At 48.2% G+C, this 26,878-nt stretch overlaps 1 protein-coding gene across 1 annotated transcript in view; it reads right to left on the bottom strand.

Annotated features, from left to right (window-relative positions):
- Positions 1–401: 401 nt before the first annotated feature.
- The window catches only part of VOPP1 (VOPP1 WW domain binding protein), a 92,302-nt gene continuing 65,825 nt past the window's right edge, over positions 402–26,878 (bottom strand). The window contains exons 3-5 of the mRNA XM_063086680.1: positions 20,461–20,538; positions 15,379–15,515; positions 402–2,706 (exon numbers count right to left, since the gene is read on the bottom strand). Coding sequence (XP_062942750.1) covers positions 2,516–2,706; positions 15,379–15,515; positions 20,461–20,538 — 406 coding nt within the window. The 3' untranslated portion in view covers positions 402–2,515. The remainder of the gene's footprint in view (positions 2,707–15,378; positions 15,516–20,460; positions 20,539–26,878) is intronic.

Here is a 26,878-nt window from a genome sequence, read left to right on the forward strand (position 1 = left end):
TAGCACCTATGAGAGAACGATTTCTGACCAAGCAGAGCTTGGTTTTAAAACGAAGGCTCACCCACCTGTGGAAAACAGGTCCCGGTCCCAGGTTAACCATCATCAGGATCCGCTGTGAGCTTACCTTCGTAATAATGCTTTGGTCTTTCCACTTACGTTTGGCAACTTTTTCCTTAGCTTGATTTTTAACACGTATTGGTGAACCAAAAGTGCCTCGTACTCTTGTATGGCATCTGATTTCTGGTTCTCCTGAGACTGGGTGCATCGCCGCCCCGCCCCGCCTGGCTGAGCTAATGGCCCATCCCATACCCTTTCCGTTAGAAACATCACCTCTACCCTCTCCCACTCCCCAGCAAGCCAGTCAAAGCACATGCCCAAATGTATTTTTATTTTGCATACATAGGAAACAGGACCCTATCAAAGGAGAACAAAAGAGAGATGAGCCAAGTGTTGCAGAGGAAAAGCACGCACAGATCTGCTTCAAGTTCACTTGTAACCATGACTCCACAGGACTTCGGCACAGCCGGAGCTCGACTCGCTCTGAGAGGTGGGCACACTCCCCTCGCAGCACACGGGCCTCGAGCATGGCCGGGAGATGGCACCAGAAGTGGAATTTCCACGTCCAGCATCAGTGTTCACTGTCGCAGGATTCTAACCCAGGTTCGAGGGAAAATAAAATGTATCACACGCAAACATGAAACTATAAAATTGTTGAGCACTGCCAGTCACTCAGCCTCTTAAGATCATTTGCTATCAAAATGATAAACAAAATTTGGTCATGGACATTTGGGTGCCTACCCAGCTGTCCCCTGATCCAATTCTAGGGGCAGCTCTTAGCATGTGCTTCTCTATTTAAAAAAGTGAAGGGAGAAATTGAAGTTAAAAATGCAAAACCAGTGACCTGGAGGAAGAGGAACTTTTTGGACCCATGTGGTTGTCCTGGTTGTAAACAGCAAATGTTGTGCTTTGTTGTCTCATTTAAATCGAGGACTCAAGCGTGGGAGGTACTGTGGTCAGGGACGGAGGTCAGAGGTCGCATGAGTGGTCAAAGACACAGCAGCAGCGTCCGTGTTCACAAACTGTGTTCCCAAGTGTTTCCCGTGGGATGCCCTCGCAGGGGCCCGATTCTTTGTCCTCAGAGTAAAGTAAATCCAAGCAGTCGCTTTGGCCCTCCCCTACTCCTCACCTCCTGCCCGTGTAAGTGGACACCAAGGCTCGTGGTCTGGGGAACAGAAAACACCCCACATCCACTCCAGTGAGATGTCTTGATGCTCAAGTTCAACGAGTAACAATTTCTCAAGAGGCTCAATTAGTTCATTTCAAAGTAAGTGCCACCCCGCCCCGCTCCCCACAATACCACACATGTAGTAATCTACGCAGCCTCTCTACGCTGCCTGGCTATGCTGCTTTGCTCTTAATACACACGACATGTCAGGGCTCAACCTGGCTTTAAATACACACCAACACTACTAACTATGCAGGGGAACCGAGTCCCTGAACACTGTCTACTTCTAAGATCCTGGGGTGAGATATGATTCTTATCAGGGGATTTACATTTCCAACCACATCTTCTTTATTCTAATTTTGATTGCATGGTCAGTGCAATAAGGTCAGTGCTCTTCCATCTGTTTCTCAGCCAGCTCCTCCTCTTCAGAGCCCAACACACAGCAGCTCAGTTCAAACACAAGTGTTACCCACCCCAGGCTCAGGATGGCTGACCGTGCCCTGCGGGGATGCCTCAGCCAGATGTGTCCCTCTGCTTTCAAAATGTCTGTCAGAACCCAGCAGCAGAGCTGCCTGGGGAAGGTTGCAGGAGCCTCTGGGCCCGACAGCACACCGACAGGCAGTGACATCCAGCGAAGATACACTCCCAGTCTGACCTTCAGTGACCGGATACTATATACGCACTTCCATAAATGCACGAAGAAGGGGGGAAACATTCTTTCTTTTGCAACTCAGACCAAGAGTTGCAAAATAAAATGCAATGTCCCCATTTGGGGCAGGGAACAATTTCCCATGAATTCCAATAACTTTCCTTAGTGATCTTCAGATAGCCGTGAACATCCAGCTTGGGCTGTTGGGCCCCTGGCCCTGCAATGAGAGCTTCACGCGCTGCTCTGCCCTGGCATGCAGAGGGAGGCCTGTCTTCAGGACGGGAGTGGAGCAGAAGGAAGCAGGGACCACACTGAACAGCCACCTGCCAGGTGCTCCATATGTCACCCCCCCACCGGCTCTGCCCTACCCCTTCTCTGAGGATCTGGTCGCATCTTGGGGACTGTCGCCATGCTCCCCCAGAGAGCAAAGATTGCATTAGAAACAGAAGAACAGAGGAGACACCATGTGGATTCAAATATTGTTCTCCATGGAAAACTTGAAAGAAAGCTGTGCTTGGTTTGAAGGTATTTGCCCTTAGTGGCTCATGAGACCGTTCCTGGAAGGGAACGTCCGTGGGGACAGGGAAAGCCGAGAGAAGGACCCTCTCCCGTCCCTCCTCCTTCACACGGCAGCGTCCCTGCTACTTGGCCTTCACCACCTGTTCGTAGGGGGGCGGGGGCGTGTTGCAGTAGGAAGGAGGGGGTGGGTAGGCCATGCCCCCCTGGGGTGAATTGGGCTGGACCTGTAAGGCCATTGCCATGGTATTCCCGACAGGATTCATCCCTGATCCTCCAGGGTCGGTGTAATACGGTGGCCCCGGCTGCTGGGCTCCTGAAAGACAGACAAACCATATGTGAGCACAGAGGAGAAAACCCACCACTCATCACACCAGGGTGCGTCCAGGGTGGAGGGGCCGGGGCCATCTGCCCAGTCATTTACTCAACTGGTGCACATCAAGGACCCAACACATGCAGATAGAGCAGGGCACCTGGGATGCAGTATCCAGGGGGCCACACACGGTCCCCTCCCTGCCCTCGTGGAGCCTCCACTCTACTGGAGGGAGAGAATGCTGAAGGGCCACACACACACTCACAGAGCACGGCGGGGTCACAGGAAGGGCGGTGGACAGTGATGGGGTGGGGAAGACGCTCAGACGTCCTAAACTGAAACCTGAATGCTAAAAACAGGGCAGCTCTGCAGAGGATCAAGGAAATCGGCTGCAACAAGGTAAGTCAGCCTACAGCTACCTGTGGGAAGAACTGTAAAGATGACCCTGGTCTCCTGACTCTCCACCCAGAATTATTAACAGCAGCTCCACAACCCCTCTGAACACACAGTTTGCTGGTGGCCCTTTCTGAAGTAAGGTCTCCATTCCCACCTGCTGGGTTTGCATCCAGGTGAGCCCACGTTCACAGACAGGGAGACAACCCACCAGGGCAAATGTTGGCAACAGGGCTGGGCTTGAGGAGTCTGTGGAATCTCTGTTCCCCCTGGAGGCTGCCAGAGCTTGGCTCCTCCAAGGGTGAGGGTCTAAGAAGCCAGCTACATCTCAGCTTCCGGCTGGGGTGAAGAACACAGAGGGAACAGGCTGGTCGCCCTGCTCCGAATCTCGCCCTAACTCTGAGCTGCCACATTAGACGCTGTTTTCAGATCTGGTCGTTCTGATCATGTGGATAACACTACAGAATACTGAATATATAAATAAACAGACAAGAAAAGAAACTGTGGGAGCTTTGGATGTTTCCTGGGTTAAGCTAATTTTGTGAGGAACTTTAGGTCTATTTGAGTGAGGCCTCAATTAACCCAGACAGAAACTCAAGTGTCAGAGAAGCTGCCCTGTGTGAATACTGTGTAAGGTGTCCATTTGCAAATCTCCCTCTGACGCAGTATGACTGACTGCTGGAGAGACTCTAGCCAGGGTGTGCAAGATGCCTCAAGCCTCGACAGCTGGCATAACTCAGATCTTGGAAATCAACAAATGCGCTGAGAGAATGTAGAACAGAAACACAGGCCACACGTGCATTCGCGTGTCGGGTGCACAGCAACCAGCCTGATGCCACCTGTAGCAGAGGCCACCTCCTCTGGTGTGGCGTGACCCCTGCCCCTCACCCGCTGCACCAGCCATGATCATTTCTCAAGGGCAGAGATTGTGTTTTATTTTTATCTGGATCCCCTTATATGTTATACAATTTAAAAGTTGAAGAGTGAAAAAGAAGAGGCCACTGTAATAGTCTGGGCAGACATGGTGAAGGCCTTTGAATATGCAAGGAGAGAAGGAGAGGAGAGAAGGAAGAGGTAACGAGGACTGGAGCGAACTCGGTGTGAATGAGGATGGAGACATGGTCTCTTCAAAAAGGGGCCCGGCCAGGCAGATGAAAAGTCCCCCGTGGACGTGTTAGGGCGGAGGTGGCCTTGTGGTCTTGCATGTAAAGACGGTAAGAAAAGCGTGGGTGTGTGTGTGATCACCAAGGCGGCGTGAGGGGAGAGAAGAGCCGCCGATGGCTGAGGGAAAGTGCAGGGGAGACAAGTGCCACTCCTACAGTTTCCATGATTCTTTCCTCTGTTTCAAAGTTTTTGTTTTATGTACTTTGAAGATTTATTCAACACATGGCTCAAGACAATTATATGTTCATTATAAAAGGTTATTTTTATCAGTCTTAAAAAGGCTTCCTTTTTAAATATGTATATGTTTGTAAATCCATGGGCTATTTCCTAAAGGATACACAAAAAACTGGTAATATTGCATAAGCCAAAGGAGGGAATTGGGAGGAGACTTTGTGTGTTTCCTCTTGAGGTACATATATTATCCGATATGGAAAAGGACCTTCTACTGCTGCTTTTGGGGGAGGAGGGAGGAAGGGGGTTAAAAGGCATATGAGTGTTAGGTGCCAGCCTTTCCGGCTGACCTGTCAGGGTTGATAGAGTCTTACAGTTGAAATAGTACTGAGACTCATGTGGACACTGAAGACACGGGGGCCCTACATCCCACAAGAAAAGGCAGAGACACAAACTGTGAGAGCAGGGTAAGTAGGAAATGAAGCCCCCCACCAAACATTTTCACTTTTTCTTCCTAGTTGTATAAATTAGAAGTTGAGTAAAGAGAATAGTTTTGCTCACTACTGATGATTTGTCGAGAGCCGTCCTGCTATAGGGAACGGCATGGGAGCCTGAGGAGTGATACCCCTTGTTCAGCAGGTTGCAAGTGGGCCCTGTGCGTTTGGCACGGCTCCGTGGAATTTCCTGTTTGTTCACCTTTGGTTACTTGACAAGGCTTCCCAGAATTAGAAGGGCTCACCTTTTGGCTTAGTATGGCTTTGGGAGATTCCGAGGGCCCTGGAGTTTCTCAAAGAACATGTTAATAACACATCAAAATTAATTGGTTTATTTAAAAGGCATTGTTAGTACTAAAGGTGTTTTTGATGCATGTTCCCGGTATGGGTTGGCTTGATTTAATTTTGTTGTTGATCTTTCCTGTTAGTGATGTGTGCATTGATCCATTATAGCTGTGATCATGCTCTTGTACATGTGGAATGAAGTTATTGTGTTAAAAATTCTATCCACGTCCCTTGGGGAGATGGTGGGTCCAAGTGCAGTGATGTTTACAACTAATTGATCTCAACCAGTAACAGATTTCTTTGTTCCCACTGCTTCACTTGACTCACCAAGAACATATCATTCCATAATAATAATAAATATGACACTATGTATTTTGATAAATTTAAGAAGGCTCATTTAACTTTTCACTTTGTCCTCCGTGCTGTTTCCAGAGTCTATTGGCAGGGAAGTAAAAGGTTTCATTATAGAGATAAATAAGTAAAATAGTACAAAAATATAAACAAGTTTTGATATTAACAGGTTTAAGTTAGTTTATAATTTAGAATCACTTAACAGTAATAGAGATTTATTGTTATATTTTATTATATAAAATCATGATATAAGTAATATGGTTTTAGTTGGTTAAAAATTAGCATGTTCATGTTTATATCAACATGAACATTATTAAATTGCTACACGTAAGTATAAGTAAGATTTAAAAAGGGTTAAATTGTAAGCTAAGAAGGTTAAGTATTATAATTCAAACTAAAAGTCTGATGCTCTTTAAAGCCAAACATGCTGCTATTATATAGTTTCCTGGCCACAAGCCACAGGCCTTGGGGTGAACTATTAATGCATGAGTGGGTGTTTTTGTCAGAGCATGAGTGCTTTGGAACATTTTGACCTTTATTTTCAATAGAGATGAAATAAAAAATGTTTTGATTAAAAGATAAATCAATGTGTAAAAGATTAAGTAAAAATATAAATAAAGCAAGATTCATGTGGTTGCTGTCCACACTTGCACTAGACATTTGTAGTCTGTCTCTTTCTTTGGCCGATGCCACACCACCTATTCAGGTTCAACAAACCCTGCGGAGCTGGTCTCTGGCAATGATTTTTAAAAACAGAAGCGAAGTTAACTGTGCTAATAAGAAGAATTCCATCGTATTCCACACAGCAGATCCTGGAGTGTAAGACAGAAATGAGAGCACAGCAATCACGTTACTCCGATAGAAATGAGGACTAAATTTCACTTGGTCCTGCAGATTTCAAAGGTTTTGACACTGTTTTTCATGCTTCGGCTGTATGATATTACTGTTGCTGGCCCATCCTTCAAGTTTTTGTTTTTTATCAAACATCGAGGGCTGCTCTGAGCAGGTACTCTTCTGCATCATTTGGGAGTCTGATTAAAGGACAGATTCTGATTCAGCAGGTCTGTGGGAGCCAGGGGTGCAGGAGCATCTCCTGGGGATCCCGTGTGTCTTCAGTCCATACTGTGGGTGTCAGGCCCTAGATGCCCACAAGTGTCCACTGATCCTCATGACATATTATCATCCCTCCTACAGAAGGGAAATTGGGGTCACGGAGATTAGATCCCTTCACCCCACCCCTCAGGAAGTCCTGTCGGCTCTGAGCCCAGACTGGACCATGTGCCCACTCTGCCATCGCCACCTCCCTGGCCCAAACCTGCTGCCCCTGCTGCTGGCACCTCTGGCTCCTTTCTTCCACTTGTGACTCTCTCCGAAGGATCTCCCACGTGGCTGTCAAATCATCTGTAATCATCCACTTCTTTGCTAAACACTCCCAAGCAACTGATGTTACTCTTCTGTGCTAACTCTGTGGCCATCTCTCTTCAAAGCAGTGTATAACTGGATTTTGGTTTTAACATAACTTGTTGATCTTTTTCTTCTTACAGGGGAGTTTTAACACGTTTACTTTCCCTGCCACATTATCTGTAGATAGACTTCCTTTGTCACATTTTGCCCTCATGTTTCCTTGCTGTTTATCATCTAACTTGTTCTCATGTTTTGTTTTGGTTTCTTTAACTTGTATTACTACCCTTGACAGTGATTTAGAATGTGGACATGGTGCTTTGAATTCCAAAAGCGGACACGGACATACAAGGAGTTGTGAGACACAGTACTGGACTTCCTTCTGTGGAAATTCACACAGTGAACCTCCTTCCACCCTTTGCCCAGTCTCTACGAACTGCATCAGAGAAGCACATGCTCAGAAAGGCTGGCCAGAGCTGCCCCAAGACGGAACAGGTACCTTGGTGCGGGCTTCACTTTCACTGAAGCTTTTTGATGACCGACTGGGGACCAGCGTGAGGTTGTGGAGTCGAGGAGATTATGGCCACATCAGCTGGGTGAATCGCAGCCAGCCCTGAGATTCCTTTCTTTTAAAACTTTTTTCCTTGAAATATTTAATAAGATAAACATGTAGCAAAAACAAATTAAGTAAAAAGGAGAGAAAATGCACCCTAATATAGAAAAAGGGAGAAATAACTACAAAGACAATGGTTACTTTGAAAGACTTATAGAATATTGTAACAATTACACAATAATTCTCCCTCAGAGTCTCCAGAAAGAACCAACCCTGCTGACACGCTGATTTTGGAGTTCTGGCCTCTAGAACTGTGGAAAGATAAATTTCTGTTGTTTTAAGCCATCAAGTTTGTGGTCATTTCTTAGAGCACCCCCAGGAAACTAACACAATATGTATTTTCTTCTCCCAACTATCAATGACAGAAGCCTTGCATCAGCCCACAATGCCCTCAGCAGTCTCAAAATAACAATACCAACACTGCTATCAAAAATATAAGTACGAGAAACAGTTCTAAATTTTGTAGACTGTCCTTTTGTTTGTTTGTTTGTTTAGGTCCAGCCCTGAGATTCTGTGATTTTTTCTCTTCTCTTAATAAACTATCCCCACTGGCTACACACCCAGGTTTTAGCTGTCTTTCTTTGCTTTGCTTTTGATAATAATAATAATCTTTACAGGCCTCATCTAAGTGCCAGCCCACATTCCCAACTTGACAGCTTTTCCTCAAAAGCAAGGGTTAAAAAGTTAATACACAACAAATAGCAGACAGAAAAACATCACATCCTTTTGAAGTATTTTCCCAAGTCATTAAAAGTCTAAAAAAATGAGAAACATATTGGAGGAAACTAACACTTTATTAAAGGGAACTGAGAAGGTAAAAGGCTGATAAAACAGAAAACGCGGGTCATGTTTTTGCTGAAGTTCCACAGGCACTGTGAAGGTATAAGATGAGAGAAAAAGGATTTCAGGCTTCACAGTTTTTCCTGTCAGAGCAGAGGCCAGAGGTTCCTGCTGCGGGTCACCGCGCACTGTCCCTCTTCTGGAGCCTGGAGGCACCATGCTGCTGTCTCATCCCCACGGTGTGCCCGAGGCTTCGCATGCACAGACACGAGTGCCCTAGGCATGTGTGTGTGTGTGTGTGTGTGTGCGCACACATCTTTCGGGCCACAGGCCTTGCTACACAAGGAGCCCTCTGTCTTGTCTGGCCCAAGTCTCCCCTTCCGCAGCCTTGGAAGGACCAATAACAGCCATTTCAAATACATTCAGGGAAAAGTGCAAGATGACGGGCGCGGGAAGTGGCGTGGCTCCTGGAGGAAGAAGTAGCCAGGGAAGGTGAGCTGAAGAAGGCCTCTGCCTTCCGTGGGGACGGGGAGGTGCAGTTGTGTAACGCGGCTGTGCGTTTGTGAGCTAACCTGCCGAAGGCCGGCACTGGCACCCCGGAGATCCGGCCACCAGGAATGTGAACTGGGACTGGCACAGGGCTACCAGTCTCTCTTTGCTCGGTCACTGGTGAAGCAGAGAACAGGCAAGGACCTCGATCTGTCGAAAGTTTCTGTTCCCACTGATCAAAGATGACAGATGTGAAGCTGTTTGTTGTGGTTAATGTAACAACAAAAACTGCCTGCCTATAGGGCAGGCTGTAAGAAATGCCCTTCTTTTTGAAATATTGTGTGAAGTGTGTAATCTGTCACTGTTCACAGTGGCCAGGACATGAAATGCTTTTACACGGAAAAAAACAAGAACAAAAAACAAAAGCACAGCTCGCCCTTATATGGCAGATCATTCTAGATGTTTCTATTTCATATAAACTGAATAGTGCAAATCATAATAGCAATTGAGCTGTTAAAGAAGAAAAAAGGGTAGCATCAAGCTGGAAAGAGAATAACCAGGGTATGAATGACAGACGCACAGAAAGCAAATCAGACAGACGGACGTACTGGACTGTGAGGAAAACCATTTCTGGCTGGAACGAGGAGTGGGGCGCCATGAAGCAGGGATAATCCTCCAGCTTCCCCAGATGGGACGGCCCCCACGGCCGCACCTGCTCACCCCAACTCCCTGGTACCAGTCACCTTCTGCCGTCAGGGACAAATAGGTAAGGAATATTCTGGTAGCTGTGAGAGTGTATTAATAGATCGGCCTTCGTGATTTTTAAACAAATTAGTTTAAATATCTCCAGTTAATTTCTTTCACCAAAACCACAACTCAAACACAATTCCATCCTGAAGGAGCCACCCAGTGCGGCACAGAGGACAGCGTGGACAGGAGTCCCCACGGAGCACCGGACTCTCGCGTCCCAGCGCAGCCACATACCTCAGGTCCCACACCCCACTTTTCTTCAGGGAAAAAACCCAAAAGATGAGAATGGAAGTGTTAGAACCACAGGGGTAGAGATGGGCAAGAGGCAACCCGCAGGGCTGTCCCAGCCCCTCCTGGTGTCTGAAGCACCGTCACATGAAGAGCCACACTCACGGCGCCAGCTCGAGGAAGCGGGCTGTCCTCCCCACTGAGCAGCCTGTGCCTTGGCTGTGACACGGAGGACAACCTGGCTGTCAGAACATCCTCCTACCATTTCCATTTCCTTGCAGCAGGCCACTACTGTCACCACGGGCTGACAGATTGATTATAGGATTGAGACATCAGAACAGTTAGAAAACCATCAATGAACTCACCCCAAATGTACTGCTGGAAAGGAATTAAACTGTATCTCCCAACTGTATTCCCAAGGGAATACTCTATCTGCTTTGATTTCATTTTAAAAAATCAGATTAGTCATATTAAGGGAAACCATTCTTTAAAGAAAACTTAAATTGCATTAACACCACAGATTTCATTACTGGCTCTTCTCTGCAGTCTCTCTGTATGCATTTGTGTGATTACACATTGGAATCACAACCATCTACAGAAAATGTCACCCACTGCACGCACCTTGATTGTCTTGCTGGACAGTTACACAGCCTGGATCTTGATGGTCAACCTCAGCGGCCACTTAACATTCCACAAGGAAGACAGACCACGATGTCATCATCTGGTCCTCTGCAGCCCCCTTACGACCCTCCCTCCCCGCAGATGCAGCAGAGGCAGCTCTCAGGGCTTCCTGCAGCCAGCCCTGCCCCCTCCAGACCCGCAGCTCTGCCCAGGCTCTGCCTCTGTGCTCTCCACTGCCCCGAGTTCCTGGAAGTCAGCGAGGGCATCTCACTCCAGCCCCCTCCTGTGTGATGTCTTCCGAGTGAGCGAGGGAGTGAATGAAGTCTGCCCTTCCTGTCTGCCCCAAGGACTCAGGGGTCGTAGCATTTGGGGAACTCTGACTTTCCCGTGCTGCATCTTGGCCGCCACTGAACACGTGCAGTAAGTAAAACAAGGAGTGCTTTTCTTCATGCAACTTCATTTTGCAGACGATGTGCTAAGGCTCAGAAGGACAGAATTCTGCCCGCCTAGGTCTCACAGCCCTCAGGCCTCCTAACTCCCCACACGGTTCCTCTTTTTGTCCCCACTTGTCCTCTGTACATCCCACCGAGCTGTGACCCTCGGCCAGCAGTCAGCCTTTGTTCCTTGGAGCTGCTCTCTGAACCCTAGTCCCCGTGCCTCATTTGCCCATCCCTTCCCTCTGGGCTCAGAGTCCTGCCCACCTGTGCTAAGCCCCCAGACCACAGTGCTGCACACCCTCCCTCTCTCCGAGTCAGAAGCGTGTCTGCACTGCGCACACTGACTGCTTCTCTGCACTCGGTGATGCGGGGCTTGGATGCTGGTCCCAGCTGGAATGCCTCCAGTGGATAAGCACCAGTCCTCTGAAACCTCCTGCCTTTTCTTCCTCACTGACACGCAGAGATCACCAGGACCCACTTCACCTCCCTCAGACCCGCAACAGAAGAAACGTGGAGCCCCCAGCAATTCCCACCAACCCACCCTGCCTCCCCAGACACCTGTATTCCTGGGCACTGACTAGCACGTCCCCCACACGATACTCACCCTAGGGGCCTAGCATCACATTAGTGCTGTGAGCTTCCCTTTCTTCCTAGACTGCGCCACGTGGCATTCCTCGAGGTCCCCACCTCCCCAGGGCACTGTGCCCTGAAAGCTATGGGACCTCAGCAAATAGCTGTACCACAGGATCAGTGAGTGTACCCAAGCCCAGAATCTTTTAGAAACCAGCAGACCCTCTTTTCAGGCTCAATATTACTAATTCTAAAGAGTCCGGTCAAAGCAGTTAAGTTCTTCCCAAGCTTAGAGCTGTGAACAAATGACACAGCCCTGGACTTTGCAGTGAAATCGTGGAAACTGTATATTCCCGTGGAACCACAGGAAGCCTATTTTCATACGACGCTACGGGCTATTTTGGGATTGGCTAGTTCACAATGTTACAGGCCTGTAAAGAGTGTAAGGCTGGAAGCTGATGGCGAGTCAAGCCCACACTTTGGTCAGAGAGATGAGTTTGGAGCAAACAGCGATCACTGGAGAGAGATGGGCGCCCAGACCACGGGCTCCCAAGACCACGGCTTCCGTATGGCACTGCAGCAGGGGGTGGGTCACGACCTCGCATCCATGACCCGGCCACCGCACTGGTGATGACTGCACTCTACCCTCCCTGGCTCCTCGCAGGTGGATTCACCAGCGGTCTTTCTCTGCTGTGACATTTATCCCACCTTCAAAAGAATCCCCTAGTTGCTGCAGTGGCTGTTGGAACTAACAGCAGCTGTCTGGACCTCCTCAGTTCAGGGGTCTCTGTGGGCATTTGAAAGGCTGACGGGCAGGGAAGACCACCAGAGCCTTGCCGGCCGATCCTCGGTCTCCACCCCATCCCCACTTCACTCCCAGTTAAATGTCCTCACTTACTCTCCAGTCCAAATGGCCCTTCCATGGGGCCCTTCTTCATCTGTGCACCAGGTTGAGTTTCCTGCTTACCTGGTTTCCTACCTTCCTCTGCAGCCCTCATTATGGGCAGACTATACAGTTGCTTGTGCAAATGATCAGGGCTACCACACGGGTGTGTAAGCCGTGCAGTGTACACGGGCAAGTGAGGGCTGGGATCTAGGCTGTGCAGGTGCACAGGAAATATGGACTGAGAGAACAATTTAGGCAGGCCGGCCGGGGCTCCAGGCTCTAGTGTGGGCATGATGCATCCCATCCCCAGCTTTCCTCACTGCAAGCCCAGGGCACACGCAGTTCACCTGGTCCGCAGACATGGGCAGGGGTTTGCTTGGTGTCTGAGACAAGAATTCTGCCCAAAGCCTGGTGGGGAAGACCAGCATATGCACGAAAGATTAAAGCCCAGCACAATGCAAGCTGTTAAACTACCTGAAGAGCACCCAGGGGAGAAAGCAGAGGAAGGGAAATGGCCAGTTTCACTGTGGGCAACACAGAGCAGCCCCTCCGAGGAGAGGTGGGCTCTTCCAGGCAGATGGGCACGTGCAGGTCCCGTGTGAGGCAGGGCTGGCAAGGCGGCTGCTCACAGTGGGCCTGACTGGGGCACAGAGGTGGGGAGGGGTCACAGAGACTGTGGAGGGCCTGGGTCCTGGCTAAGGGGTCTGGACTTGAGGCTATGAGCCAAGTGAGCCAGCAGAGACCTGGAAGCTGAAGAACAACACGACCCACATGCTTTTCCCTTTTTCTTTTTCCGGTGGCCACACAGAGGACAGACAGTTTGCTGGAGGAAGCCAGCAACTGGGAGCACCTTGAGCAGGTATTGCTGGGCGAGATGGAGTCAGAAGTAAGATTCCGAAGGATCTGATGACCTATGTGTTGGGTGTAGTGGACGAGGGAGACCGAGGATTCCCCCAGACGGTGCACAGCCATGCAGAAAAGAGATGCAGAAGGAGGAAGGATGGAGACACCTTCTTTCTGGAAATGTTGAGATGCCACAGGAATTGCGCAGCTGGAGACACTGGTCTAACCACACCACCCACTCGCAGCACTCGGCCAGCATTCAGGACCATGGACACATGGCTTCCAGAATCTGTGGGCCACAGGAACCCTGGGTACCAGTGGGACATGGGATGCTTTTCCCCGTATTAAAAAGTCTGACTAATCCAGATGAGATCAGTTAGTGATGGCTTTGGCCTCCTGTATTAATAACTGAAAATTTGCGGGCCGGCCCCGTGGCGCACTTGGGAGAGTGCAGCGCTTGGGAGCGCAGCGGCGCTCCCGCCGCAGGTTCGGATCCTATATAGGAATGGCCGGTGCGTTCACTGGCTGAGCGCGGTGCGGGTTGCGATCCCCTTACTGGTCACAAAAAAGACAAAAAACAAACAAACAAACAAATAACTGAAAATTTGCACTTCACCCTATTATAAAGCACAAATTTGAAACTCTTCAAATGTATCCAAGTGTGAAGGAATAAAATCCACTTACATGTACAAAATGTACTAACTCTCAATGAAAGTTTGAGGTACAGGTCCCAGTGAATGACTGAATAAAATATATATTTAAATCTTTCTAGCATTTAAAAAAATAATAAAGAAAATTATTTTTAAAAGGAAAACCCAACAGAGTACCTGGTGGAAAAAAACTGTAGAAGAACAAACACACAAATGACCAGCTCCATCCTCTCTGCACCTTGAGACCAGCATGTCCTCGGAAGAACAGAAGAGATAAGGATACTTTCTTCTTTTACAGTCAATCCCCCTACTTCTCTCTTTTGTTTTATTAAACCACTTTATTCAGGTATGATGGATGTGAAAATGTTGTACCTATTTAATGTATATACTTGATGAGTCTACAGACATCTGTGAAACCACCACCACAATCTGTGCCATAAACACATCCGTCACCTCCACAAGTTTCCTCCACTCTCTTACTATTTCTGTGTGTGTGTGACAAGAACACATAAGATCTACCCTCTCAGCAAATTTTTAGTTGTATATTACAGTTTTATTAATCAGAGCTCTGTGCTGTACAGTAGATCTCTAGGACTAATTCACTTTGCATAATTGAAACTTTATAAAAGCCAAGACAATAATTGCTCTCTGACCTTCCACCTGCAGTGTGCAAATAAGGGAGACACCCCTCTCCTCATGACCTCAGGTCGAAACCGATGTGGACACCAGTGACACGTGCTGCCCAACCTCACCGCACACCAGGCGGAAAGACCAGGGCTCTGAGCGGTGCCTGCCCATCCCTCAGTTATCACCAGGCTCCTCCACGGAAGGGCACGCCTCATACGCGATGTCAAAACCAGGGCACCAGGCTTTGTCCCGCGTGAGCCAACACTATCCACCACAGTACAAGGGAGTCTAGGTAGTGAAGACCATCTTATAAAATTAAGAAACGGTTAATTCTCTTTGACCCTGGGACATCACTTTGGGTGATACTCTCTAAATAGGCCAAACATAACTTGCATAAAAATATCTACAGCTGCACCATTTATTTATAAGTACTCAGAATTACTAGTAAGTACACAATAAATACTTCTTGAATAAATAAATAAAAGGTCAAAAAAAAAATAACCCAACAAATTATCAGCAATGATAGACTATCTAAGCAAATTACCATTTAGTAGCATAACTAGTATTGAGTCTAGAGGCATTAAGGATGGCAGGAACATGACTGTTCCTACAAGGAAATTTATGTATAAAATGATTTTTAAGGAAAAGGGCACAGAACAAATAATATGCATATATGAACAGCACAGTATGCATATAATGTGTACCGATAATTATGTAAGAATATTAGGCGATGGTTATATAATCCAATATATGTTGCATTTGTTATTAGCACAAATGCACAACAAAGTTGATCATCAGAACTTAAATGAATCGAATGGCCTGAATTTTCTCTCTTCTAGCACACTCTGTGGCAGTACCTTTATAAATGTTTGCAGAGGACAAGTAAACTGTAGGAAGAGACGAGGACAGAGGGATGGCTGACCTGGAGTGGGGTTGGGGGGCTGCCTGGTGTAGGACACGTTGAACGCTGGCTCCTCAATCAGTGGTGGGGGGTACATGCGCCTCCGGATGAAGAAGCCGGCTCCGCAGCAGAAGAGCACACCCATCATCAGCAGGAACCTGCAGAGAGCACAGACGTGAGGGGAGCTCAACTCAGGCCAGGGGTCCGGGCAGAGGCCCTGAGGACTCGGCCCTGTGACCCAAAGGCCTCGGGGTCTCCCTGGAGATCTGGAACACCAATTCCCGAATGGATGGGTCAGAGGGCGGGGCCGCCCATGCAGCTCCCTGCCGGGAGTGCTGCCTGAGACCTGGTCCTCTCTGGACCACCTCACCCAGGGGCGATCCTGCGGTGGATAGCACCTGGCAGACACTTTGCCTGAAGACTCCTGGGATGTCCCCTGGATGGAGGCCACTGACTCTGAGGAGCTCTGAAAGTGAGCTCTCTGTCTCAAATAGCTCCAAATGGCTAGTTTGTCTCAAAGGGTTGGTGCCTTTCCTCCCCTGCCCATGGCTCTGACCTCAACTCAGTATTTTAGTCAAAACAGGAGATGCCGTCTCAAGCTGTCTGAACACCATGGCTTCTTCGCCTCACTGTTTCTCTTGTTTTCCATTCCTCACTGCCAAAGCTACAAGTGGGGCACAATGACCCTTCCTAGCAGTTGTCTCTATCATTGCATGAGCATCCGTAAAGAAATAGAAGTGTCCTTCCTGCAGCACACCTTCATCACAGAGAAGCTACAGGCGGAGATCTTAACCTCTTCCTGTGAGATAAGCCAGAAGCCTGATTACATGCCAAATGGAACACTTTTCCTAGACAAGAAAGCGACACTGCACCTCACATCTCAAACTGAGAGGCAGCCAGTAGGCCCAAAGCAAAGCAGGACAGAGCCACGTGGCACGAGACCAACTGCCAGCTCAGGGACCAGTCCTCGCGCGATTCGGTCCTCACTGAACCATCAGTCTAAGAACTTATCTTAATGTAAAGGAATTTACCTGTTTTTAAATTGATATGTACTGACTGCACATATTATGGGGTACAGAGTTATGTTTCAGTACAATGTGTGATGTTTGAATCCAGGGTAGCAGGTATATGCCTCACTGCAAAAATGCACCTTTTCTTTGTGATGAGAGCATTTGAGATCCTCTCTTCTAGCCATTTCAAAAAGGTATTGTTAATCAGGTGCCTGGCACTACTGTACACCACTAGAACTTATTTTTCCTATCTAGCTGTGATTTTGTGTCCATTAACCAAGGTCTCCCTGTACCCCTCCCCACGTCCCTTCCCAGACTCTAGTAACCACAGTTCTACTCTCTACTTGTAAAAGTTCAACTCACTTTTTTTTTTTTTAGCTCCTACATATGAGTGAGAACATGCAGGATTTATCTTTCTGTACCTGACTTATTTCACTTAATATAATGTTCCAGGCTCATTCATGCTGCCACAAATGACAGGACTTCATTCTTTTCCATGGCTGAGTCTTATTCCATTGTTTAGTGGTACTTATTCCATATGTACCACTAAAGACTCCACTCTTGGAACTCATCAATGAATTCAGTAAAGTTGCAGGATCCAAAAATCAATATACAAAAATCAGTCACACTTCTATACACCAACAACAAACTCCCTAAAAAAGAAACCAAGAAAACAATCCCATCTACAATAGCTACCAAAATACATAAAACACTTAGGAATAAATTTAACTGAGGAGATGAGAGATCTCTACAATGAAAATTGCAAAACATTGGTGAAAGAAGTTAAAAGAGGACACAAAAAGATGGAAAGACATTCCATCTTCATGGATTGGAAGAATCAATATTGTCAAAATGTCCATACTACCAAAGTGACCTACAGATTCAATGCAATCCCTATCAAAACACCAAGGACATTCTTCACAGAGATAGGAAAAACAATTCAAAAATCTATATGGAACAACGAGGGACCCCAAACAGCCAAAGCAATCCTGAGCAAAAAGAACAAGGTGTGGGACACCACACACCCTGACTTTAAAATATACTGCAAAGCTGTAGTAACTAAAACAGCATGGTATTGGCATAAAAACAGAATATGGACCAATGGAACAGAATAGAGAACCCAGAAATCAACCCACATACTTACAGCCAGCTGATCTTTGACAAAAAAGACATACATTGGGGAAAAGACTACCTCTTCAATAAATGGTGCTGGGAAAACTGGATGTCCATGTGTAGAAAAATGAAACTAGACCTGTACCTCTTGCCACATACCAAAATCAACCCAGAATGGATTAAAGACCTGAAACTGTAAAACTCCTAGAAGAACTTATTTTAAAAGGGAGGAGCTGACAATGGGGCAAGAGGATGGCTTACAAGAACAAGAAGAGGAAGCAGGATGTCAGCTGGGGAAAGACTGGTGGTTAATAAAAGGGGTCCTCAGAGTGCTGTGCACTACAGGTCGACTGCTCACTAGATATTCTCTTTTGTTGGTCAATAGTTCTGGAAGCTTTCTAGGGATTAAGAGAGGAAGTTTGTGCCTTTTCTATCATCAGAAGCAATCTGGTTTCTTTAATTCAAGTTGTGTTTTAATTCCTCCTCACTCTCACCCAGCCCTCAGCAGAGCAGCTCTCGACTCTGCATATCCCAGTGATGGGTGCAACTACAGTGCAGACCCTGACGCCCAGACTCCACTGCAGACCACTGAATGGGAGCCTCCAGCGTGGGCTCGCCCGCAGGGCTACCCACGCCAGTCTTCATCTGGCCCCGGTGTGCTTTCCACAAGTCTTCCTTCTCTAAACCTGAGGATTCCACTCAGACCTCCCTCGTTACAGGTTAATCATGATCTCAGAGCTGGCAGAAACCCCTGAAAGCATTCCCTTCCAAAACCTTCGTTTTATGGTAAGGAGACAGAAGACCTCAACAGCCAGGTAAAGGGTCCGAGCTGCAGAAGCCCCTCCCTCCCATCCGCCCATCCTCCTCTCCACAAAGGCCTACCCTCCCCACCCCCCTTGTGTTTCCGTGTTTCCCGTTGTGCTCTTAGCACTTGCACTCTCTTAGGCTCCCTGCAGTCTGCTCCCTCTCTGAAGCCCTCTCTGAAGACATGGTCAAAAGCTTTGTAGCTTTTCCCAACTTTTCTGGCATCAGAGGCTCTGTACTTCTTCCAGAGCACCGGCTTAAAACCACCCACATGTAGGTGTCTGCTTAGACATCTGACTCTTTCAGGAGCCTCTCCGTGGGACCCCAAGCAGAATATCCAGTGCACACTAGACACTCTGCGTTTACTGAGGGAAGGAACGCAGGGAGCAGAATCCAAGCATCCTTCCAATTCAGCTGGGGCACCTCAGAGAACACTGAGGTAGTCTCTGGCTGTATTTCCAACTTGGAACCTGTGTCAGGATCTCAACTCTAATAACTCCACCAAATCTTCTGGCATCTGGCATTTGACCTTCAGGAGCCTGACTTTATTCAGTAGGACTCATAAGAACTTCTCTATAGGGAATCCCACTAACTGTCTCACCAGGGTGCCCTGCCTCTGACAGGTGACCTGGCCAGCAGCTCAAGGACAACAGCTCACAGTTGAGGTAGAGCTTCCTGGGAAAGCCAACGGAGCCGCCAGGCCCTAACAGTTCTTCTGGATTCTCTCAGTCTTTTTTAAATCACTTAATGCTGGAACTTGGACAAGGTCTTTCCATTTTTTAGGAGCATTCCCACAACCTCATCATCACTCGTCTGGTGCACTTCCAAACTCTTTCAGGGTCAGGGCTTCCTTCATGCCCCAACAGTCCTGCCTCCTCCACCACAGGTCCCAGGGAGGGGAACCCCAGGAGAAGGCACAGCCCAGAGCCAGGCAGTGCTCTGAAATGCCGCCCCTGCCCCGCGCTCCTCTCCCCGGCTTCAGTTCCAGTCCCCTCCACCTCGAGATGGACACAGAGGCATTCATATTTGGAAAATCTTAAGCCAAGAACATTCACTTTCTATCCTAGAGCTTTAGGCACCAGCAACTCTAGGCAGGGGAGCCGGCGCTGCCTGCCCGTGCTCAGGGCATGCACCAGAGGCAGCACCATCCCGGCAGGCAGGGCGCCCGCACAGCCCGAGCTGCGGCCGTGGTGCTGGTGGTGACGGAAGGAGGCCTTGCTATTCAATTCCCGAGGCCCGTGACACACAGAGTCACAACTCCCTCCTGGCTTCCCTAATCAAAAATAGCCGTCAAGAGGGGAAGACAAAACCTCACCAAAAAATCCAAGGGGCTGCTGTAACATGCTCAGTAAGGTCTTAGAACGTCAGTAAAGTCAGACTCTTAAAGTCATAAAGAAGCTGAAGTCACAAAGATAGGGAAGTCTTAACCCTCTGTGGGGTTTTCCTGATGACATCACCCCTGCATGGGAACAGAGGGGGTGTGAGAAGTGCTCCGTTTCAAAGAAATCCCTTCCCACACTTGCTCTGCCATCCCTGATGTCTGAAGCGATCCCCGCTATCAACAGAGTCAGGGGGCGTCTCAGGGATACCCCAAATAGGCATCCTCTGAGGGCCAGGAGCCTTCACTCTGTGACGGCCACTCTGCTCCCTCCTCCAGGGGCTGCTGACATCACTCCCTCACCCCCTCTCCAGGGACAACTGACAGACTCCAGACAGCAATTCGAACTTCCCTGGAAGAGCTGGCAGACAGACAAGGGCACAGACTGCCCACCTTGAAAGCCCAGATGAAGCCGACACACGTGACAGGGGTGATTTCCAGACAGCAGAGACTTCACCACGGTTCTTGATTTACTGATTCTCTGATTCTTTGAGATAACCAGCATCGGCTCCATTACAGAAGCCAGCTAAGGAGCTACTGAAGGATGAGGCTGGCATCCGGCCACCTTCCCAAAAGCCTGTGGAGGTGGGAGCGAGCTTTCCGCAAATGTGCAAATGCTGTGCGCACAGCTGCCGGGCATGAAGCCCACCCCCATGTACCTGTCTCCTTGACCCAGGCTGTCACAAGGCCATGATCCAAGGTGAAGGGGATGTAACTGAGGTGTAACAGAGCAGACAGGGCTCTTGGGGGCTGGGGACGGTGGAGAAGGGCCTCCAGAAGAAGAAGGTTGCCACCTACCAAAAGTACCAGAGCCTCTGTATGGAGAGGGCCCGCACACAGCACCTGGAGCCACAGCAGTCTTCATAGGAGCGGCATCTGCAGGGAGAGAGGGGCACAGGCTGGTCAGAGTCAGGAGGGACAGCTGCTCCAGGCAGGTGTCTAGGCAGGGTTCAACGCAATCATCCTTAGGACAGAACTGCCACCACAGCATTTCACAAATCTAGCACAGCTGCCTGTCATCAGTCTGCTGGCCCACACAGAAGGTGTCGAGATGACGTGGTCAGCATAACCCAAAGCTGTGCAGTTATTGCATATCCTGCGTGCCAAAGCACAAGGATTCCTTCTGGGTGGGTGTCATGACCAAAGACAGGCATTAAACCTGACAGCTCTGCCACCACAAGGAAGCTCTGCTCAGTCTTTAGTCCCCGATGACGGTGAAAGGATGGATACCCCACTGAGCCCACTGAGGTTAAACAGAGGTTATGGAATCAAACAAATTAGGAGGTTTAGTCCTGGTCTTGCCACTTACTACCTGTGGGACTTCTGGCAAGTTAGTCAACCTCTGCGAACCTCAGTTTGCAAAATGGGTGGAGTGGAAGGACCCCTTCACAGTGCTGATCTAAGTTTTGAGGACATCATCCTCACACAAAGTGTGATCACTGCTCACTCTCCTCCCTCCGCCATGTCCCCACGTGCCTGAGGCTCAGGGTCCCTGGCAGGCTGCAGGCTCATGGGGATGTGCTGAGCAGCTGCTCCTCACCCAGAAGAGCAGCCTGGGAAAGGCCCTTGCGAGGACGGACCGAGCACGGGCTCCTTCAGCATTTCTGCCTGTAGTAGACTGAATGTCCCCCCGAACTCACTGAAGCTTGAATTGTGTCCCCCAAGTTTTATGTATTAGAAACTTGACTCTGACTCTGACTGTTAAGAGGATGGGAAATCCTATTATGGTAATTGAAAGGTGTAGCCTTGAAGAGGTGACCAGACTGTGAGAACCACACAGTAGTGACTGGACTAAAAATGGTAGTTGGGGGAGTGGTTCTGAGGGCTTTAAGGAGGAGACCACAGGAAGAGTCTCTCTCCACTCCACCATTTTGCAGTGTGATACCATGCTGCCCCTGTCACCACCACCAAGACTCTCACCAGATGCGTTCCCTGGACTTTGGACTTCCCAGCCTCAGAAACTGTAAGCAATAAATTTTGTTTTCTTATAAATCAAGTTCCATGCATTTTGTTACAAACAACAGAAATGGACCAACACACTACTCTTCCCCAACCCCATATGTTTTTTGAAAAGTGAAAATGCTATGAAAGATCAACTCCTTTTGTTCTGCGCTTTGGTGTCTACAGATACGCTTTCACTAGAGCAACACTGGTCTGCATGGCAGTGGATGGGGTGGTGCACTGCCCTCAATGATACTAAACGATCACGTAATTTTGATCTAGGTTCCTGCCAATTTTTTATTCTCTAAAAAAAACGTAGCTGGGAGAAATACACGATATAATCCAAGATCTTAAGCACTGAATTTGCAGATTACTGTCATACAAATAGGCTTGTTTTATGTAGAAATGTGTAGAAAATAAATGTGTAGAAAACAGCTCCCTAGAAAGTACTAGCTGAAATACTGAGCAGCCAGAACAGTGGCCTGGAACTCAGCAGATGTGAACTCCAAAGCTGCTTCTCCCTGGTCCCACTTCTCAGTGACAGTGGCAGGTCACTGAGGCTCCTAGGCGTGGTTCTGCCTCTCTGTAAAGACCCAGCACCCAACTGCAGCTAAATCCTCCACCATTTCACAGACAAACTGAGGTGAGAAGCACCCCCCACAACCTCCAGCAACACCTCCACACACACACACACACACACACACACACACACACACGCCATTCCACAGGTAATGTGCGTGTTCTCACATCCAGTCTTCTCATGGCCTGTGAACATGGACTTGCACCTAGCACCTAAACTGTTGTGATTTCAATGAGAGGCTCCCATAGCTAGTGACTAAGCTAGTCTTCACTTGCTTTAACCAACCTTCTCACAGAGAAGGTGACATCTGAGCAGAGCCCATGCAGAAGTCCAGTCTGGCAGTGACCTGAGCCAGCACAAGGACCTCAAGAGTGAGGGGGAAGGAAGTACTGGTCCCTGCAGTCTGAACTCCAAGGATCCGTGGCTGCATGCTAGAGAAGAATGCTTAAGCACAGGGACTGAGGGAGAATGACACGCCCAGCGTGGGGGCCGTGAATCTAGGCCAGGGCTAGGCCAGCAAGGGTCTGGCACAAGCACTGTCTGCAATTCCTCCCTCCTCCTCCCCAAGGGCCTCACAGGTCTTGGACAACCTGCGTGTGTGTGTACTTAACACATGCGGGGAAGCAGTCACGCAAGACAAAGGACTTCTTGCTTTTAGGGCGGGTGGAGCTTTCACCTGTAAGCTGACAGAGATGGGACTGTTTCCTGTCATGGATTTGCAAAGACAAGAGGCCTCAGCAATTATGTTAGATGCATAAGTGTGACAGTGTGGTAGGCAGAATTCAAAGATGTCCCCAAGATTCTTACCCCTTAGTGTACGTGCCCTGCATGGTCCCCTTCCCTTCACTGTGGAGGGTCCTGTGAATATGACGGGATGGTCCCTCCCATCATTATGGAACATTAAATAAGGTGGTATGTGATGTTAAGACTCTGCTGCAGCAGACCAGAGACTCTCCTGCTGACTTTGAAGAAGTGGCTCAAGTGGGTGGCTAGAACTGAGTGTGGTCTCAAAAAGCTAAGAGCAATCCCAGCTGGACTTCAGTCCTACAGCCACAAGGAACTGAATTCTGCAAACAATCTGAAAGAAGTTGGAGGAGGACCACAACCACCAGATAACAACACACCTGGCCACCCCCTTGATGTCGGTCTTGTGAGACCTGAGCAGAGAACCCACCTGTGCTGTACCCAGACATGTGATCTACAGAAACGGTGGGATAACAGATGTGTGTTGTTTCAATCTGCTAAGTTTGTAGTCATTTATTACACAGCAACAGAACACATAAGAACAAAGCACTTCTTTGTTAGGCACTTCTTACATTATAGTCACCAGGTTAAGTGCTTCATGAAAGTCTGGTTAGTATTCAAAGCATCCACAGATGAGGTACTAATTGTTGGCACCATGTCTGAGATCAGCTTAGAAAACAAGAGAGTGGGGACACTGTACCTCCCCTCAGCCCAGCTCACTGCCTGCTGAAGCTGGGAATGGAACTGGCCAGCATCTCAGCAGAGCGCTCTGCACAGACACCGCCTCTCTGGCGATACCAAGACTTTCGTTGCCAAAGGGCTACCTTCTCTATCCCCACTTGATTTTCCTTTTCTTCCTTGGCCTTTTATCAGCTGCTGTGGAAATTCCACCCACCATGGTGACAGGGACAGAAGCAAGCCTAGGAACCCTCGGGGAAATGGCAGGAGTTTCTGAAACGACACCCACAGACGGGCTCAGCTGCCACCCTGCAGTGCTTCTTAGTTTAACCCGGAACTCCATCCTGACCAGACACATTCCCAGAAAAGCCTGCATCATTCCACGTCAATAGTTCTCCACAGTTAGCAGATAGCTTAATCACAAGAAGACAAAAATAATGCAATAAGATCTGACATTAGTAAAAGTATGGTGTTGATTTGGGGTGAACTACCAGTGCACCTGCAACATTATACCCCAGTGTTTTTCAGCTGTTGTGACCTCACTGGCAAACTGTGAAATCAAATCATTTGGTTGCATTTTACACAAGTGAAAATTGATGTAAAAAAAAATCAGAGGCATCATGTATAAGAACTGTTTTGTGGGCCGGCCAGTTAGCTCAGCTGGTTAGAGGCAGTGCTATAACACCAAGGTCAAGGGTTCAGATCCCTACACTGGCCAGTTGCCAAAAAAAAAAAAAGAATTGTTTTGTGAAACTTGTGTTTTGGTCATACACACACAAAGGTAAGTGTGTACTAGGCTGTGACATAAAGCATATTTCTTCAAAGCTACTGTTGTGGAAGCCCCTGTCAAATGTGGATATAGGCTCAAGTGTCTGCTGTGTCCAGATGGGCTCCTGCTGGCCTCAGGCCCAAGGCCCTTGGCTATAAGGTCCCTTCTTACAGTCAACAGTGCTGTCTAAGGTCTCTTTCTGGTCCACACCTTCTGCCTGGGTGACACTGTGTTTGGTTCGATGGTTTTTGCCATTTTTGCTTCTCATTCTACTATATAATGCCCTACAATGTCAAACTCTAAAAGGCACAGCTCTCGCAAAGACCCTCTCAAGTGGGAACACCCCCTGCTCACCAGCCTCTATAAACAGCCTCTGCTATGGATGCTGACAGAGGGTGAGGTGGCTGAGGAGGATGCGGAACAGAGATGACAGATGCCTGTGGCCGCAGGAACCAGGCTGTGGTCTTCCCAACCCGGTGCCATTATTCTCCCATTGCTCTTCCACCCTTGCCACCATCACGATCCCTGTGTGTGTCTTTCTCGGTTTTACCCTGGACTCTGTCAAGAGCGGCCTCGGCTCTGGACACAGCCAAGGCTGAACGGGCACTTTGTGTTCATTTGATGCTGGTGATCATGAACTTGGTATAAAGGAAGAAAGCAGGTATAAGGTAATTAATGGTAATTAATTTAGAGACTGGATCTTCTTTAAAGAGCTGCATTTGTTAAAATGACTCCCTTTCAGAGTTACACTTACAACGAAGCCTTTGCTGCTTTGAAACCTAAGCCCTGCAGCATCCTGTTCTCCACGTTAGAGGAAGCAGACAAGAATCTACCAGCTTTCAGATATATTTAGAGCCCCTTGCCTAGAATCCTGGGAGATTCTACACACACACACCCGTGCACGCACACACTCAGCCTGACAACTTATCTATCCTGGAATATAATGGATTACGAGTTCCTAATTCAAATTCCTCTCTGTTGGCATGATTCAACATCTAAGTGCTCTATCTATCTCACTTTTCAGGATCCAAATTCAGAACACCAGCAGCAAATAACATTATCAACTGATATCTGCTTTCTTCCCTCAAAACACAGAGCATCCTTCCTTTATGCTTGCTTCTTCAGCTGAAGACCATGTGCTCTAAGCATCCTGCGGTTCCTCTGCAGTCCTGTCCCGGCTCCCAGTGTAGATGCCGGAAGCACCAGCACTCGGGGAGCACACAATTACCCAGGGGGGACACTGTCACCCCTCTTCTCTCTGCTGCTTTCTTCCAGTGAAGCTGCTGGTAAATATGGTCCCTAAGCACATACCTGCTGACATTTCAAATAGCTGCAATTATAAAAAGAATGTTAACTGTAGCACTGAGCTTAATTAACAGTAGTAAACACTACCAGTCAGTCTAGCACACTAAATAAGCCCGTCATCCAAAATTGGGTCTAATGCTCCTAGTGCCCTAAGCCTGGTGTTCCAAAGGACATCTGCAAGACTAAGCTGGATGCAGAACAGACCAGGATGGAGACAACAGAATGGGATTTTCCTCCGTGTTCTACTCTGTGTGCCAGATGTATAAATTCTCAGGCTTGCAGGAGAAAGGAACAAACATCACTTTTCATTAAATCTACTCTTGAGCACATCCAGTTGTGGCCTGCAACGCTGAAATACATGAGATCCTTCACAAGAGTGAAAAGAGCATGCACAGCAGCAGAAATGGGCCCTGGAACTGCTTCTTGTCAGCCAAGCATTCCTCACTGCATCCCGGGATCTAAATGCAGATTTCTGATAAGGTCAGAGAACGCGATCGCACGCTCTGAGCGGGTGTTCATTTGTAACTAAGTATATCACAGAGATGAAATCTGGGCATCTACCCCCTACCCCAGTAGATGACAGGTGATGCAGTCGTTAGGATGGACAATGTAAAAGGAAGCGTATGTCTGGAAGTATATGGACCACAAGTCAGAGATGTGGGATAGCAGCGGTTAAGTGAGAGCACAATAGGACGGCCCCTTGGGAGTTTTTAGAGCCTTAGAAGTAAGCACGTGTCATACTTAGTCCTGCCCAGGAGGGAAGAGGGTCTGGCCACGGGACACATTTATTCCTAGCCTTTGCATCACATAAATCTCAAGAGTAGAAAAGGATAATACATTAGGTCAGAGAATGATCAGTGTTAATAAGGCACAAAGTCTTTCTATTTAAAAAAAAGTAGCAAAATGTTGATACGTAAACTTTTTCATGTGGTGTTGCTACAAACTGAACGTGTGTGTCGCTCTCCAAATTCATATGCTGCAATGCTAATCCCCAATGGGATGGTGTTAGATTGTGGGGCCTTTGGTAGATAACTGGCTCTTGAGGGTGGAGCCTCAAGAGTGGGATTAGTGCCTTCATCAGCAGAGGCCTGAGGGAGCCAGCTCCTCTCTCTCACTCCATCATGCAAGGACACAGGAGAAGACAGCCCTCTGCAAACGAGCAAGAGGCCCTGCCACACGCTGCATCTGCTGGCACCTTG

Source organism: Cynocephalus volans, chromosome 2, assembly GCF_027409185.1.
Source record: "Cynocephalus volans isolate mCynVol1 chromosome 2, mCynVol1.pri, whole genome shotgun sequence".
NCBI lineage: Eukaryota > Metazoa > Chordata > Mammalia > Dermoptera > Cynocephalidae > Cynocephalus > Cynocephalus volans.